We start from the raw sequence: 13,920 nt of genomic DNA, 5'->3' as shown, positions 1-13,920 counted from the left end.
GAATTCACACAGGCACACCTCCATTGGGTCAAGCCACCTTTTACAGGCCTCATGGCCACTGTACTAGACAGTGTAGTGCTAGCTCTGGGCATGAAGCTAGACAGATAGCTTGGGATTGCAAACTCAAGGTACCTTCATGGCCAGCAGCAGGCCATATGAGTGAGTGAAAGAGGCTGGATGGGGTCCCAAGCCAGGGAGCAGTTGCCCCTGGCACCTGCTGACTGACATCAGGTGGCAGCAGGGACCTAGAGTAGCTAGACCCTCTGACTCTTTGAAAGAAGCTAGAAATTCACATTTTTACATGAAATCTCCCAATCTTTATGTGTTGGCAACTAATTTTTTTGAAATGCCCACAAAACACAACATGTAGACCATTTCAGGACATGTGTGTGGAATTGCTGATGTGGAACCTGTGGGTTTTGTGCCCAGGGCACATCCACCTGGAGGGCAAGCTGAGGCATCAGCTCAGCATGTATCCACTGACCCAGCACGCATGTGCAGCATGTGCAAGAGTGGGACAGAGAAGGCCCTGTCATTCTCGAGTGTGCCATCCAGGCTGGGAGATGTACTCAGGAACTAGATTCTCAGACAAGGAAGGCTGTGCAGAGAGCTATGCCAGAGGAAGTCAGAAGGATCTGGACCCAGATCGGAGACAGCACTCACCAGCAGGCTGGCCCCTAGCCTAGAGCCCTCCTCCTAGGAGGGCTTTCTAATTCCGTGTCTTTTGCCAGGTATGTGCAGCCCCCGATGATCAGCTTTGAGGCCATTTTTGAGCAGAGCACACCAAATTCACCCATTGTGTTCATCCTGAGTCCTGGCTCTGACCCTGCCAGTGATCTCATGAAATTAGCTGAGCGAAGTGGCTTTGGAGGAAATCGTCTCAAATTTCTTGCGATGGGTCAAGGTCAGGAAAAGGTAATTTGCTATTGAAAGGAGCAAGCTGTACACTTGAGGTCCTTGTTAGCAATGTGTTAACCTGGTTTTAAGCTCCACGTATGAGCTGGCTGCATTTGTGATCTATGGAGCAGTAAGCAAATGTTGGAAAGCTGACAATGTTAATAATAGTTGTGATTTCACAATCTTGCAGGATCATTGTGCCCTGCTATTTTCAAAGCCCTTTCATACCCAGTCCTGACCTCCCTCAGTCCCTGCAGTGTCCCCGCTATGGATCAGTATTATTGCCCCAGTTACATGGCTGTGGAAGTGGACCATGTGAAACAGAACAATGGTGCAAGTCCCGGGCCAGTAAGCTCTCTTTGCTACTGCCCTGCTTATCTGGACCATGTTGCATTCTGTTGGAACTTGCCACACAAGTACGGTAGATGTGGGACAAGACTATTAAGTAATGCTGGTCAGACATGAGGGCTCTGGGGTCAGAGGCACTGACTGCCAGCCCTGGCTTGGTTGTGAACTGTCTGTAAGGCTCTGGGCCAGCCCCCTGATGCCGCAAGCTCACCTGTGCAGTGATGATGGTAATTCCAGGCTGGTAAGCCAAGGGCACCAGCTAGGCATAGCCAGCTCTCTCTAACCATGAGACTGAAATTAGCTATTATAATGTTGTCCCTGTATAAGTTTTAAGTCATTTCAAAAACCAAAATTTTGTCTAAGTATCTTGTCTATACTTTGAATGACATTGGGAGGGGACATTATGAGTGTTCCTTTACCTGTAGTGGGTTTTAGTTGGTCTCTAGCAGTCCTGCTCTGTGGGGTGCTTGGGGTACAGGTGTAACTATGTGGGAGGGGCTGGAACTCTTAGGGCTGTGGAGGCCAATGGGTGCAAGACATTCACTCATCTTCCGGGCTATGAGAGCCCTGCACTCAAACAGGCAGCCTGAGGGTTTCTGAGATTGTTTCTTTGGCTCCCACGGTAGCTCCTGGATCAGCTTTTTTTTGCCATTGCAGGAGAGGGTGGCTACTTCTCTGTGCACTGGGAGTGGGTCTCCAGAGAGCCCAGGGTCAATGTGGCTTTGGGATTCCCAACTCTTTCCCCCCGACCTTGGTGCAGTTGGCGCTACAGCTGCTGGAGACAGCGGTGGCCCGTGGGCAGTGGCTGATGCTGCAGAACTGCCATCTCCTGGTCAAGTGGCTGAAAGACCTGGAGAAAGCCCTGGAGAGGATCACCAAGCCGCACCCCGACTTCCGCCTGTGGCTCACCACCGACCCCACGAAGGGCTTCCCCATTGGGATTCTGCAGAAGTCCTTAAAGGTCTGGTTTCAGGATAAACACTGATGTATCCATGTCACTACCCTTTTGCTGTGGGGGTGTGTAGAAAAAGCTTCAGAGTGCTCTTGGAGACCTCATGGACACCCCTCCCCAAACCTACTTCCCCCTCTCTTCCGAGGGAGCCACTGTCCTGAATTGGGTGTTGGTGATTCCTGGGCCTGTGTTTCCACTCTGGCACATGTCTCTCATAATCCTAGGCCAGTTTTGTTTACTTTATTGCCTCCCCTTTATTGCTTGTGATAGACCTACCCACAGTGGCAGTGGCTGCATGCAGAAGTTGAGTGGATTCCTTGCCTCGTTTAATCTCCAGGAATTCTTTTGGAAAGGTTTTGTCATCTCTCTCTCTCTGGGGCAGATGGAAGGAGGTGTAACTACTTTCATTTTCTAGTTGAGGATCCCATGGTTCACAGAGATGTCAAAGACAGAGTCCCTCGACAAGCAGGAGCAGAGTTAGGACATCTAGTCCTTTAACATTTTTTGTCTGGGCCCGTGATGAGAGACTTTGACTATTGGGGAACTAGGTAGGACATTTGGCTCTGAAAAGATAGAGATGCCGGAGCCTGCTCTCTGCACGTTCCTCAAGCTCTACTAGAGGCCTGCAGTTTCCATCAGGGTTTCTTTTTTTCTCTTCTGGAGGTTGTCACGGAGCCACCCAATGGGCTGAAACTGAATATGAGGGCAACCTACTTCAAGATCTCTCATGAGATGCTGGAGCAGTGCCCACACCCTGCCTTCAAGCCCTTGATCTACGTGCTGGCATTCTTCCACGCTGTGGTGCAGGAGCGCAGGAAGTTCGGGAAGATAGGCTGGAATGTGTATTACGACTTCAATGAGTCAGACTTCCAGGTGAGAGCTTGGCTGTGTCTCCTCCCCTGGAAGATGCTTCCCTAGTGGGCTATCTCCACCCCGCCCTTTCCTCCAAGTTTGACAGTGGCAGAGTTGTGCCTGCCCACCGTTTCAGTAAATAGGATGCAAATGATTTAACTAGGTCTGCTCCTCTTCTTTCAAGGTCTGCATGGAAATTCTGAACACATACTTAACGAAGGCCTTCCAGCAGCATGACCCAAGGATCCCGTGGGGTAGCCTCAAGTACCTAATTGGAGAGGTAGGAGTGCCCAGGGAGGGCTGTGGTGGGACTGCGGCCTTCTGTCTTGGTCCTCTGAGCCCTTTTGCTCCTGCTCACCTTCCACTGAAGGCCCCTCAAGTCTCTGTGAAATTCTTACCTGGTCCTGGTTGTTCTTAGTCCCAAATGAACTCCATTCCAATGGAGGTGCCCTAAGCTGGATTCTTGGCCCAAGGCCCAGGCCAGGAACCCTTAAGGACCCTGCCTAGCCAGGCATGGAAGGCCACTCCGGAGACCACTGGTTTTTATGCAGAGCTCCCAGCTTCCCTGGTGGTCTGCACATGGGAGAAAAGATGACGTCAATTCCAAAGACAAAAGTGGCTGCTGCTTTTTTGGGGTTGTTTTGGTTTTTTGGTTGTTTGGTATGTTTTGGAGACTTTCCTCATGGCCTGCTGGCCTCTAGTACTTCATCAAGGCTGCTTATTACCTTGAGCTCCATCCCTTGGAAAGCCAGCAAAGCCACAGTATGATATGTAAACAAGTCCTCTTGCATGCATTGGCCCCAAAGTTTGAGTCAACAGGTTTGAGCTGCACAGTGACGGGACTGTAAGAAGGGTGAATTTGGTCTTGATCCTGGGTGAGCCTCTGGCTCTGGGGGGTGTGGGTTGCACAGAGTAGGTTCTGGGTTCCTAGTTGGCTCTTATCCCCTCTGATTTCAGGTCATGTATGGAGGGCGGGCCATTGACAGCTTTGATCGCCGTATCCTGACTGTCTACATGGATGAATACCTGGGAGACTTCCTTTTTGATACTTTCCAGCCATTCCACTTCTTTTGGAACAAGGAAGTGGACTATAAAATCCCTGCTGGTGATGTAAAGGAAAAATTTGTTGGTGAGCTTTCTCAGAATGAAAAAGCATTTGTTTTCGGGCAGCGCCTGTGGCTCAGTCGGTAAGGTGCCGGCCCCATATACCGAGGGTGGCGGGTTCAAACCCAGCCCCGGCTGAACTGCAACCAAAAAATAGCCGGGCGTTGTGGCGGGCGCCTGTAGTCCCAGCTACTCGGGAGGCTGAGGCAGGAGAATCACTTAAGCCCAGGAGTTGGAGGTTGCTGTGAGCTGTGTGATGCCATGGCACTCTACCGAGGGCCATAAAGTGAGACTCTGTCTCTACAAAAAAAAAAAGAAAAAAGAAAAAGCATTTGTTTTCTATGGTTGCCTTGGCAGCTTTTGCGACCCCTGTGCTGCTAGGGTGCCTTAGCTGGCCAGGTGTGGTCTGTTAAGCCTGCTGGGCAGCCTGTTAGGTTCCTCCTGGCCTCAGAGCCGACAGGGCAGATTTCCCACCTTGGAATCACGGTAAATATATCCAATTCTGCCTGCAAGTTCACTGAGCCATTTTCATAAATGATAAACATACAGCTGGACTGGGTGTGGTGGTATAGAAATTTTAGTTGAAAACATGTTACCCGGTAAGCAGTGGAATTTAGACTCTCACGTATGGGGATTTTGAGGCTGTGGGCTCTCCAAAATCAAAGGTGGCTTGATGCTGTTACTTCTGTTGTTCTCTGTGATCACAGAAGCCATTGAGGCCCTCCCACTTGCTAACACACCTGAAGTGTTTGGCCTTCATTCCAATGCCGAGATTGGATATTACACACAGGCGGCTCGGGACATGTGGACTCACCTCCTGGAGCTACAGCCTCAGACGGGTAAGTCTGCTCAGAGGAGCACATGAGTTCTGATTAGGGTCTTGCAGTGTCAGCACAGGTGCGACTGGCTGGTTCTTGGAGCTGTCCCATGTTGCTGTGCCCTTTCAAGAGCTAGAAGGCCCAGGAGGCCCCATGCTCACCTGGGGCCGTACTTACTCTAAAAAGTGTCCTGGTTTTAGGGGAATCCAGCAGTGGCATCAGCCGCGATGATTACATTGGCCAAGTGGCCAAGGATATAGAAAACAAGCTGCCCAAAGTCTTTGACTTGGACCAGGTCAGGAAGCACCTTGGCTTCGCAATCTCCCCGACGTCAGTGGTGCTCTTGCAGGAGCTGGAGCGCTTCAACAAGCTCGTGGTACGGATGACCAAGTCTTTGGCTGAACTTCAAAGGGTGAGTGTGTTTCTCTTGTGTAGGTTGCTGCCTCAGTGTAGCCCCTGATTTCTGACATAGTCTTGCCTTTTTGCCCTTGATTCTAAATAGGCCTTGGCTGGAGATGTTGGAATGAGCAGTGAGTTAGATGATGTGGCCAGGTCTCTTTTTGTTGGGAATATCCCTAATATCTGGAGGAAGCTTGCCCCTGACACCTTAAAGTCCCTTGGAAACTGGATAGTCTACTTCCTACGACGGTTCAGCCAGTACACGCTGTGGGTGAGTGATATGTCACTCTCAACGTGGACTTCCTCAAACCACCTTTCAACACCTTCTGCCCAATCCCTAGCAGAAGGATAAATTCTGTAAAATTTATTGGGTGCTCTAGAAATGTTCTTAGATTCTATGCATATATATTTTTTCCATTTTTCCTTCTCTTTTTTGTTTTTAAGACTTCTTATTTTTGAGATGGGGTCTGTCTTTGTTGCTAGAGTGCAGTGGCATCATCATAGCAATCTCAAATTCCTCGGCTCAAGTGATCATGCTTCAGCCTCCTAAGTAGCTGGGACTACAGGCACCAGCCACCACACCTAGCTAATTTTTCTATTTTTAGTAGAGACAGAGTTTCACTCTTGCTTGGATTGGTTTCAAACTCCTGTGCTCAAGTGATCCTCCTGCCTCAGCCTCCCAGAGTGCTAGGGTTACAGGTGTGAGCCACTGTGGCAGGCCTATTTTTAAGACTTTAAAGCATGCTCTATATCAGGCGTCCTCAAACTTTTTAAACAGGGGGCCAATTCACTGTCCCTCAGACCGTTGGAGGGCCGGACTATGGTTTAAAAAAAAACACAAAACTATGAACAAATTCCTATGCACACTGCACATATCTTATTTTGAAGTCAAAAAACAAAACAGGAACAAATACAATCACACCGCCTCATGTGGCCCGCTGGCCACAGTTTGAGGACCCCTGTGGTTATTTTGTCTAAGAGAATATCTTGGCAATTGTTTCATATTCGGACATAGCGATCTAACTCATTCTTTTTAGAGTACTGTATCTTACAAATATTCCATATCCTTTTGCCAATGATAGACATTTAGGTGGTTACCATATATGTATATTATTGCTAGTACAAACAACATTCTGGTGCATGTCTGTAAATACATATATGAGTATATTCTGTGAGTGAATTCCAATAATGCAGTTGGATCAGAGTGTGTACATTTTAACTTTTGACGAGTCTTCTCAGATGATTCTTTAGAAGAGTCTAAATCTCCATATATGATGATGATTCTTTCCACACCCCTCTACAACACTGTATATTCTTTTTTTTTTTTTTTTATTGGAGATAGAGTGTCACTATCACTTTGTCACTCTCGGTAGAGTGCCGTGGTGTCATATTTGTATATTCTTAATATTTTGGATCATTGTCTCCCTGATTGTTTTGCTTTGCATTCTTTAATTACTGAGTGTATGTCACGCGCTTACATTTTCTTTTTCTGTGAATTATTTTCATACCTCAATTTCATTTTTATTGTCTCCATCTTTTTCATTGATGTTTAGGAGCTCATAGTATGTTAAAGAAATTAGCCCTTCCACTGCTAGTGTTGTACATATTTTTCCCAGCTTGTCCCAAGTCTTGACTTTTTATGCTATTTTTTCCATAGAAAAGTTTTAAATTTTGTAGTCACATGTATCATTTTTTTTTTTAATGGCTTCTGGGATTCATATTTCCCACTTCATGATTATGAAAACATCCTTTGGAGATTCATTCAGTAGTTTTGTGGCTTTATTTTGGTTTATATCTAAATATTTGATCCATCTGGAATTTGGCAGTCTGGCTTGTTTCCCAAGTGGGCTGCCTATTGTGCTGACACCATCTTTTTGCCACTGAAATACACCTTTACCACAAGCTGTGCTTCTATAGCTGGCTTTGAGCCTGGCAGGTGATGGCAGTACCAGGCTCCCACCATTTGCCCCTGGTTCCTTCCAGGTCACCGAGAGTGAACCCAGTGTGATGTGGCTCTCAGGGCTGCACATCCCAGAATCCTACCTTACGGCCCTGGTGCAGGCCACCTGCCGGAAGAATGGATGGCCCCTGGACCGTTCCACCTTGTTCACGCAAGTGACCAAGTTCCAAGAAGCAGATGAAGTGAACGAGCGGGCAGGACAAGGTACGGTCAGCTGGCTGTTGGTCTCCCTCAGGATTTCTTTCCCTGAGACAGCCCTGACTCAAAGGCACAAGCATAGTGTGCACCAGAATGCACAGGCCCTGTTCAGAAGCCATTCACTGGGTGCACTGCCCAGGGCTCGGTGCTGCTGAGAGTGCATACACAAGTTCTCATCCACTGTCTCCATTGAGACCTGGGGTTCTCAGGACAGACCTGAACCACGTCCACCCTGCTAGTTTGTGGTGAATGAGCTCCTGCGTCAGAATTGCTCTTGCTAAGAATTAGTTCAACAGGTGGCTTCCCTATAAACCTGGGGCCAGGGGCATGGGAGCCAGAGCACAGTATGGACTAGCTTGGTTGGGACCATTAGATTATGCTATAACTTCAGGTCACTTAGACGTTGGGTACTGACTATGCGAACAATAGCTAGAAATTGCCCCTACTATTATTGTGGGGCCATGTTGCATTAGGGGCCATTTAAACTGCAAGGAAAAAGCCCTCCCGAGCTAGTTTAAGGAGCGTGCATTTTCAGTAAAGATTCGGGCCTCTCACAGGTCCCAGCAATAGGAGTCCAGCTGGTTCTTGGGAACTGGCAAGTGTCCAGGCTGCCACTGTCTGGAGCAAAGTGGTTGTCCTCTTCTCTGCTGCTCTCTGCACGTCTGCCGGGCCCTCCTCCCCAGAGACCACTCTTTCTGGGAGGCTTCAGCTTCTAGGGCCACTCAGCTCACAGGGGATCTGGGGTTGCCGTGGTGCCCAGTGACTCCAGTGCCACTCATCTTTGTAGCCTGAGGGCCCAAGTGTTCTGTAGCTTTGAAGCCACATACCTGTGGAGAGGATCTGGCAGGCCCTGCTGGGGAGAGGTGACCATCCCTCATCCACCTCTTTGGGACCATGAGGGAGGTTATGGGGTCTACAGTGTCTCCTGTCTGTAGGGAGGACAGGAGACACTGGGGAAAGTAGGCAGGACAGAAATGGAGAAAGGCCTGGGCCAAGGCCTTGGTGCCTTGGGCAAGTGCTATCAGTGCATGGCAAAGTATGGACACCTTTGCACATAGCTCCTCTTCCCGTTATCTCTAGGATGCTTTGTCTCAGGACTGTATCTAGAAGGTGCTGACTGGGATTTAGAGAAGGGATGTCTTGTCAAGAGCAAACCCAAGGTACTGGTTGTGGACCTGCCAATCCTGAAGATCATCCCCATTGAAGCCCATCGCCTCAAACTGCAGGTGAAGGCCCGCTCTGTCCTCTGATGCCAGTCCTATGGTAGTGACATCTGAGGTGGTTTCCAATGGCCATACCTTTTAAAACAGGGGCTCTTAAGCTTTGTGGGCTGGGGAGGCCTTGGAGATAGGATAAAAAGCAATGGAGCCACTTCTGGGGAAGACGCACAGAGGCATGCACATATGTGTGATCATTCCACAAGTGTCAGGTTCAAGTTTAGATCCTATGGTCTAGCCTTGCTGAGACTCCCTCTCTTCTTGTGAAATTCTGTGGAGATGGCTAGCCCAGTCCCCATTAAGTTGGTGGGGAATGGCCTTTGTTCTCAGATGCTGCCCTTAGATTAGCCAGGGACAGGAGCCTACTGAACTTTTTCTCCTCTCTCTGTGGGGCATCTCACCTGCCTTTCCCTTGCAGAATACCTTCCGGACCCCTGTCTACACCACCTCCATGAGAAGGAACGCTATGGGAGTTGGCTTGGTTTTTGAAGCTGATCTCTTTACCACAAAGCACATTTCTCATTGGGTGCTACAAGGGGTATGCCTCACCCTCAATTCTGATTAACCTTTGGGCAAAGAAAACTGGATAACAAATCCTGAGCCGGGGGTTAGTGGTGGATGCTCTGGGGCTTGGAGAAGGAGGATGTTGTTTGCTGTCATTTCTTGGGGCCTCTCAAGGGGCAGGGGGAGATTTATAATGATCTTCCTTATATTAAAAATCAGCCATTTAAATCTTTCTGTACAAATTAACCTGAATGGTTTTGGTTTTTAGCTACCTTTTTTTTTTTTTTTTTTTTAAGGATTCTGTATATTCAAAAAGTAAATACTACAGAGCATTTTAAGATGAGTTGAGTTTTCTTTTCATTCTCAGAGGAAACACTTGATTAAGCAGACGTGCCTGGCATATCACTGGCCCAAGTGAGAGTCCTAAGGTAAATTTCCAAATGGGTGTTTTTGACATTCCAGGTCTGTTTCAGCAGATGCTCCTCAGAAGGCTGAGGCTGCTGGGGGAGGGATTCCAGGCAGACCCCTTCTCTGTGAGCTGATGGCAGGCAAGACTGATGATGCCAGAACCACCTACAGCCACTTGTCCCCATTCCAGAACTCTCTGGCCCCAGCTCCTTTGGCTCTGACTTGCCGGGTACTCATAAGGCTGTTGAGCTTATTTAATTCCTAAGCTTTTAGCCCCAACTTGCTGAGTTTGATTGGGGTTGGGCACAGACTTGGAACCTCGGAAGCCAGTGGCCACCCCCTCTGTGTTCTCTGAGCCTGGCCTGGATCCCTGGCCAAGCCAGCTGAAGGCAAGGAGTAGCTTTTACTCCAAGATGGAGGGGCAGGGCTGAGCACTGCAGGACAGAAGGGCAGAGGCCAGTCCCACCAAAAGAGGCTTCCGCCAGCCCTCAGAAGCGCAGACAGTGGAAGGAATAGCTCTGGGCTGGGAGAAGGTAGGAGTTACCGCCGGGACCTGCTGTTTCTCCCCCTCCCGTGATCTTCTTCCAGCCCTCCCTTGGGATTTAATAAAAGACACAAAACAGAAAGAAGGCAGGTTTAGAAAATAAAGTTTGTTGGGATCTTAAACATTTTGGATAAAACTAACAAAAAATATGAACACACATTCAGGTTGTGGTGCTATGAGGAGTAAAACATCATCTTATTTAGTTCCTTTAGATACACACACAGTTGCTTGGTGATCGGTGCCGCCCTGGGAAAGGTCTGTTGGGATGTTGGGAGGTTACTAAGTCTCCAGGAGGGATCACGGGTGCTCCGGACAGGCTGCCCTGGAGCCTGGGGAGGGAGGTCAAGGTTGATACGTGTTGCTCCCACTTTGTAATTAGGCATAAGAATATCTGATTTCATGAACATTGAGTAGTGATGCAGCCCGAGGCCTGTGCTCTGCCCACAAGCGCACTTAGCTCACATGGAGTGGGATTAGAAGCAAGCGAGCCGCACGCAGGTGCTTGGCCACGGCACTTGGTAAATATGTATTCTGCAGCAGGGACACGATCATATTTAGCTGTCAGTAAGAGGGCAAGAAAAGCAGAAGGAGAAGAATTGGTAGACAGGTCTGAAAAAAAATTTGGCATGCATGGGAAAAAAATAAACAGAAGGTGTGAATGAGTGTTTTCTAGTGGTGCTCACAGTGCGACGAAGCCGAGGGGCCGCGGCCTCAAACAGTTCTGTCCGTGCCTGGGTGCTTTCTCACAGCTTTGCCTCCATTCACCTGGTCGACCGCCAGCGTCTCCACCTCAGGCTGCGCCTGCGGTGGGGCCACATGGTGGATGCGGTGGGCCACCCCCACGTGGGCCTTGTGCTGCTTGTCGCGGGCTGGGCTGTGCTGCTCACCAGCGCTGCGCTCGGAGGCAATGGGCGGGATGAGAGGCCGCTCTTTGAGGTGGACCTCCGCGGACTCCCGGGCCAGCAGGAATGGGGTGGGGTCAGGCATGGCATCTACCGGTTCCCGCAAAAGTAGTTTCCGGCTCTCAGCCCCAAATCTGTAGACCTCTTCGAATTCCGGGTGCAGGGGAGCCGAGAGACTCTTCTTCATGCGGCGGCGAGGCGTTTCGGGCAGCTTGTCTTTGGGCGGCGCTGGCTTGTAGCTTGCCAACACGGGGCTCCCTGACGGGCTGGCGTCCGAGGTCCCGCTGGAGCTCAGGAGCTTCTTCTTGGTGGCGTGCAGCTGGGAGGTCAGGTAGGCAATGGTGCCCGCCCGCTGCTCCAGCTCGCTGGACAGCAGGTTCAGCTTGTGGCTCTTCACCTTCAGCTCCTCCAGGTACTTGCGCTCGCGCTCGCGGATGGTGTTCTCCAGTACTGTGATCATGGCATCCTTCTGCTCCAGTTCCTTTAACAGCTCCGCGTTCTCGTCCCCTTTGACTTTCAGCTGAGCTTCTAGTTCCTCACACCTTTTCTTCAGTTCACTGCTTCGAGAAGACCCATCGCCTACAAGAAGAAGTCGAGACAGCAGGTGAAGAACCCACTAGACGGAGGCAGCGCCATGAAGCCTGGGGGCAGGCAGGGCCAGGGCTGTGTCACAGCCACTTCCAGGGGGTGGGAGGTTCAGGGGGTGGCCAAGCCCTTTCCAGCTCTCACTTCACTAGCTCATTGCATAAAAGAATGTGTCCCAATTTTAAACTTGCTGAAGTTCAAACAGGCAATTTTAGGTGATGTTTGTTAAATGCCTGCTACATTCAAAGCACTGTTTTGAAACTCAAATGTAATAGTTCTCCATGTCTAAGACACAAATACTCGTAAGAGAGGTCAAGATGTCACATTTCCTTTGCCTCTGGTTTCCTCTCATGGCCTCTCATCCTCTCCCGCCTCCTACTCAGAGAGGGAGGCATCCCTGTCCCTGTGCCCACCCTGACACCAGGGGCTGCTGCCTAGTTCTGCCCTCACCCTGCCTGCAGCACACATCACCACCCCACCACCTCTGCTCCTTTAGTGACCTGCAGACGTTGTCCCCAGCTGTCTGCACTCACACCTGCTGGCTAAACTCCAGACCCAGTGAGTGCTATGACCTTGCTCATCTTCACACTGCCTGACTGGCCCTCCTCTTCACCTGGCTCCTAGGAAGTTCTTTCTAGACTCTTCCTAGCTGATCTACAATAAATTTTGAGTCAGCTCCTGAGTCAGCATCTCCTGAGTGCCAGTTCTCCCAGTGATGGTCCCTCAGACGAGTCCCTCAAATCTAAATAGCTGTTCTACTTCCCACATTACTATCTTCCCAACTAGGCCGAACCTAGATGTTCCATAGGCCACCTGTGACCCTTCCCTCCCCAGCTCTGCTCATGTCCCCATGGCCCACATCTGTCAGCTCTTGGCAGACTTATCCAGCTCTGATGCTCCCTGCTCCTGCTTCTTGGCCTTGCTCTGGCCCCTCTGGTCTTCCCTCAGATCTATCTAGCATTTAGGAAGATAGGTCATTCTTTCTACTCTACTGTTCAAATGTGGTTCCTCATTACCTGATAAAATCCAAACTGCTAGATGGCCTTCATTTCCTAGTGTCCCAGTGTTACCTGCTCCCACCAGCACCCCTGCCACCCACCTTGCCCACTTCTGTCCCTGAGCCAACTTCAGACCCCTGTGTCCATCCCCTTGAGCAAAACTCACTGCCTGAGGCCCCACCCATGCCCTGGCCCGAACTGGCCATCCTTCCTGAGCCTCTGCTGTCTTCAGAGCCTCTGTCTCTTTGCGTCTCCTAGCATTTCCCCACTGGCCTGAGCTGGCAGCTTTCGTAACATGTTCTATCATCCAGACACATAGCTTCTCAAGGCCCTACGGAGGATTATACTTGTTTTGTGCAGGGCTTCTTAGGATTGGGCAGAGTTTGGGAAGCACCAATGTAAAGCAATGATGTTCACCCCTGGGGAGGGCAGACACCCCACTAGAACCTCCTGAGGGGCTTTCCACTGCCTCCACACCGAGACACACCCTGAAAACCATTATCATAGAGACCCTGCTGCTGCTGAGAGGACCACACCAGTTGAGTGGGTAGCCCTGAGACTCAGGGTTGAGAACTTCAAGTGGAGAAGCCAAAGGACAAAACCGTGCATTTTCAGTTTAGTCTGGGCCAAGAGGGGACAGGGAGGGAGGATGCCCTGGTTTCCATGACATGGGGGGACGGAGGCTGAGGCCCCCAACATCAGGTTGAAATCTGGAGGGATACAGATTCCTGTAGGACAGGATCCTGGTATCCCTCCTCTACAGGCAGAACCTGAGGGTCGGCTCCTGTTGCAAGCCCTTAGAAGTCTGGCCATGCCTTCTCTACCGCACGCAGATGAGATGTCCTGGCTCCTGAAAGGAGCACTTAAGAGACTGTCATGTGAATAACCCAAGTGGAGAACTCAGTGCTCAGTAATACATTAGGACTGGAAATAGTCCATGTCTTTTATAAGGAATTGGACACGCTCATGAATAATAACTACCGTCGTGAACACGCATCTTGCCTCACATATTCTGCATTCTCTAAATCTCCACACTGTTCTGTGTTTGCTATTTGCAACAGGCACAGAGGACCCTGGGAAGGCCCAGGCTGCTGTCTCTCTACTCTTGGCTGCCATCAGACTGACACTCCTTGGGGTTCCCCAATGTCTCAGAGATTTCCGGTTGGGGGAAGCGTTTCTGGGGCTGCAGTCAAGAGAAAGACGGTCATTGATCTTCTCTGGGCCACCTTGTATA

The 13,920-nt window shown here is 49.9% G+C and overlaps 2 protein-coding genes across 4 annotated transcripts in view; one reads left to right on the top strand and one right to left on the bottom strand.

The window, feature by feature from the left end:
• Nucleotides 1-9,532, top strand: part of DNAH10 (dynein axonemal heavy chain 10) — a 194,262-nt gene extending 184,730 nt beyond the window's left edge. The window contains exons 69-79 of the mRNA XM_053589697.1: nucleotides 732-915; nucleotides 2,006-2,206; nucleotides 2,861-3,070; nucleotides 3,234-3,329; nucleotides 4,007-4,178; nucleotides 4,861-4,992; nucleotides 5,172-5,383; nucleotides 5,474-5,641; nucleotides 7,354-7,534; nucleotides 8,609-8,754; nucleotides 9,164-9,532. Coding sequence (XP_053445672.1) covers nucleotides 732-915; nucleotides 2,006-2,206; nucleotides 2,861-3,070; nucleotides 3,234-3,329; nucleotides 4,007-4,178; nucleotides 4,861-4,992; nucleotides 5,172-5,383; nucleotides 5,474-5,641; nucleotides 7,354-7,534; nucleotides 8,609-8,754; nucleotides 9,164-9,310 — 1,849 coding nt within the window. The 3' untranslated portion in view covers nucleotides 9,311-9,532. The remainder of the gene's footprint in view (nucleotides 1-731; nucleotides 916-2,005; nucleotides 2,207-2,860; nucleotides 3,071-3,233; nucleotides 3,330-4,006; nucleotides 4,179-4,860; nucleotides 4,993-5,171; nucleotides 5,384-5,473; nucleotides 5,642-7,353; nucleotides 7,535-8,608; nucleotides 8,755-9,163) is intronic.
• Nucleotides 9,533-10,287: 755 nt separating this feature from the next.
• Nucleotides 10,288-13,920, bottom strand: part of CCDC92 (coiled-coil domain containing 92) — a 32,405-nt gene continuing 28,772 nt past the window's right edge. For all 3 annotated transcript variants that reach the window (XM_053587872.1, XM_053587871.1, XM_053587870.1), the window contains one exon: nucleotides 10,288-11,682. In XM_053587872.1, coding sequence (XP_053443847.1) covers nucleotides 10,913-11,682 — 770 coding nt within the window. In that variant the 3' untranslated portion in view covers nucleotides 10,288-10,912. The remainder of the gene's footprint in view (nucleotides 11,683-13,920) is intronic.

This window comes from Nycticebus coucang, chromosome 4 (assembly GCF_027406575.1).
Source record: "Nycticebus coucang isolate mNycCou1 chromosome 4, mNycCou1.pri, whole genome shotgun sequence".
Classification (NCBI taxonomy): Eukaryota; Metazoa; Chordata; class Mammalia; order Primates; family Lorisidae; genus Nycticebus; species Nycticebus coucang.
The sequence above is the reverse complement of the archived record's forward strand: the minus strand, read 5'-3'. Positions and strand labels throughout refer to the sequence as shown.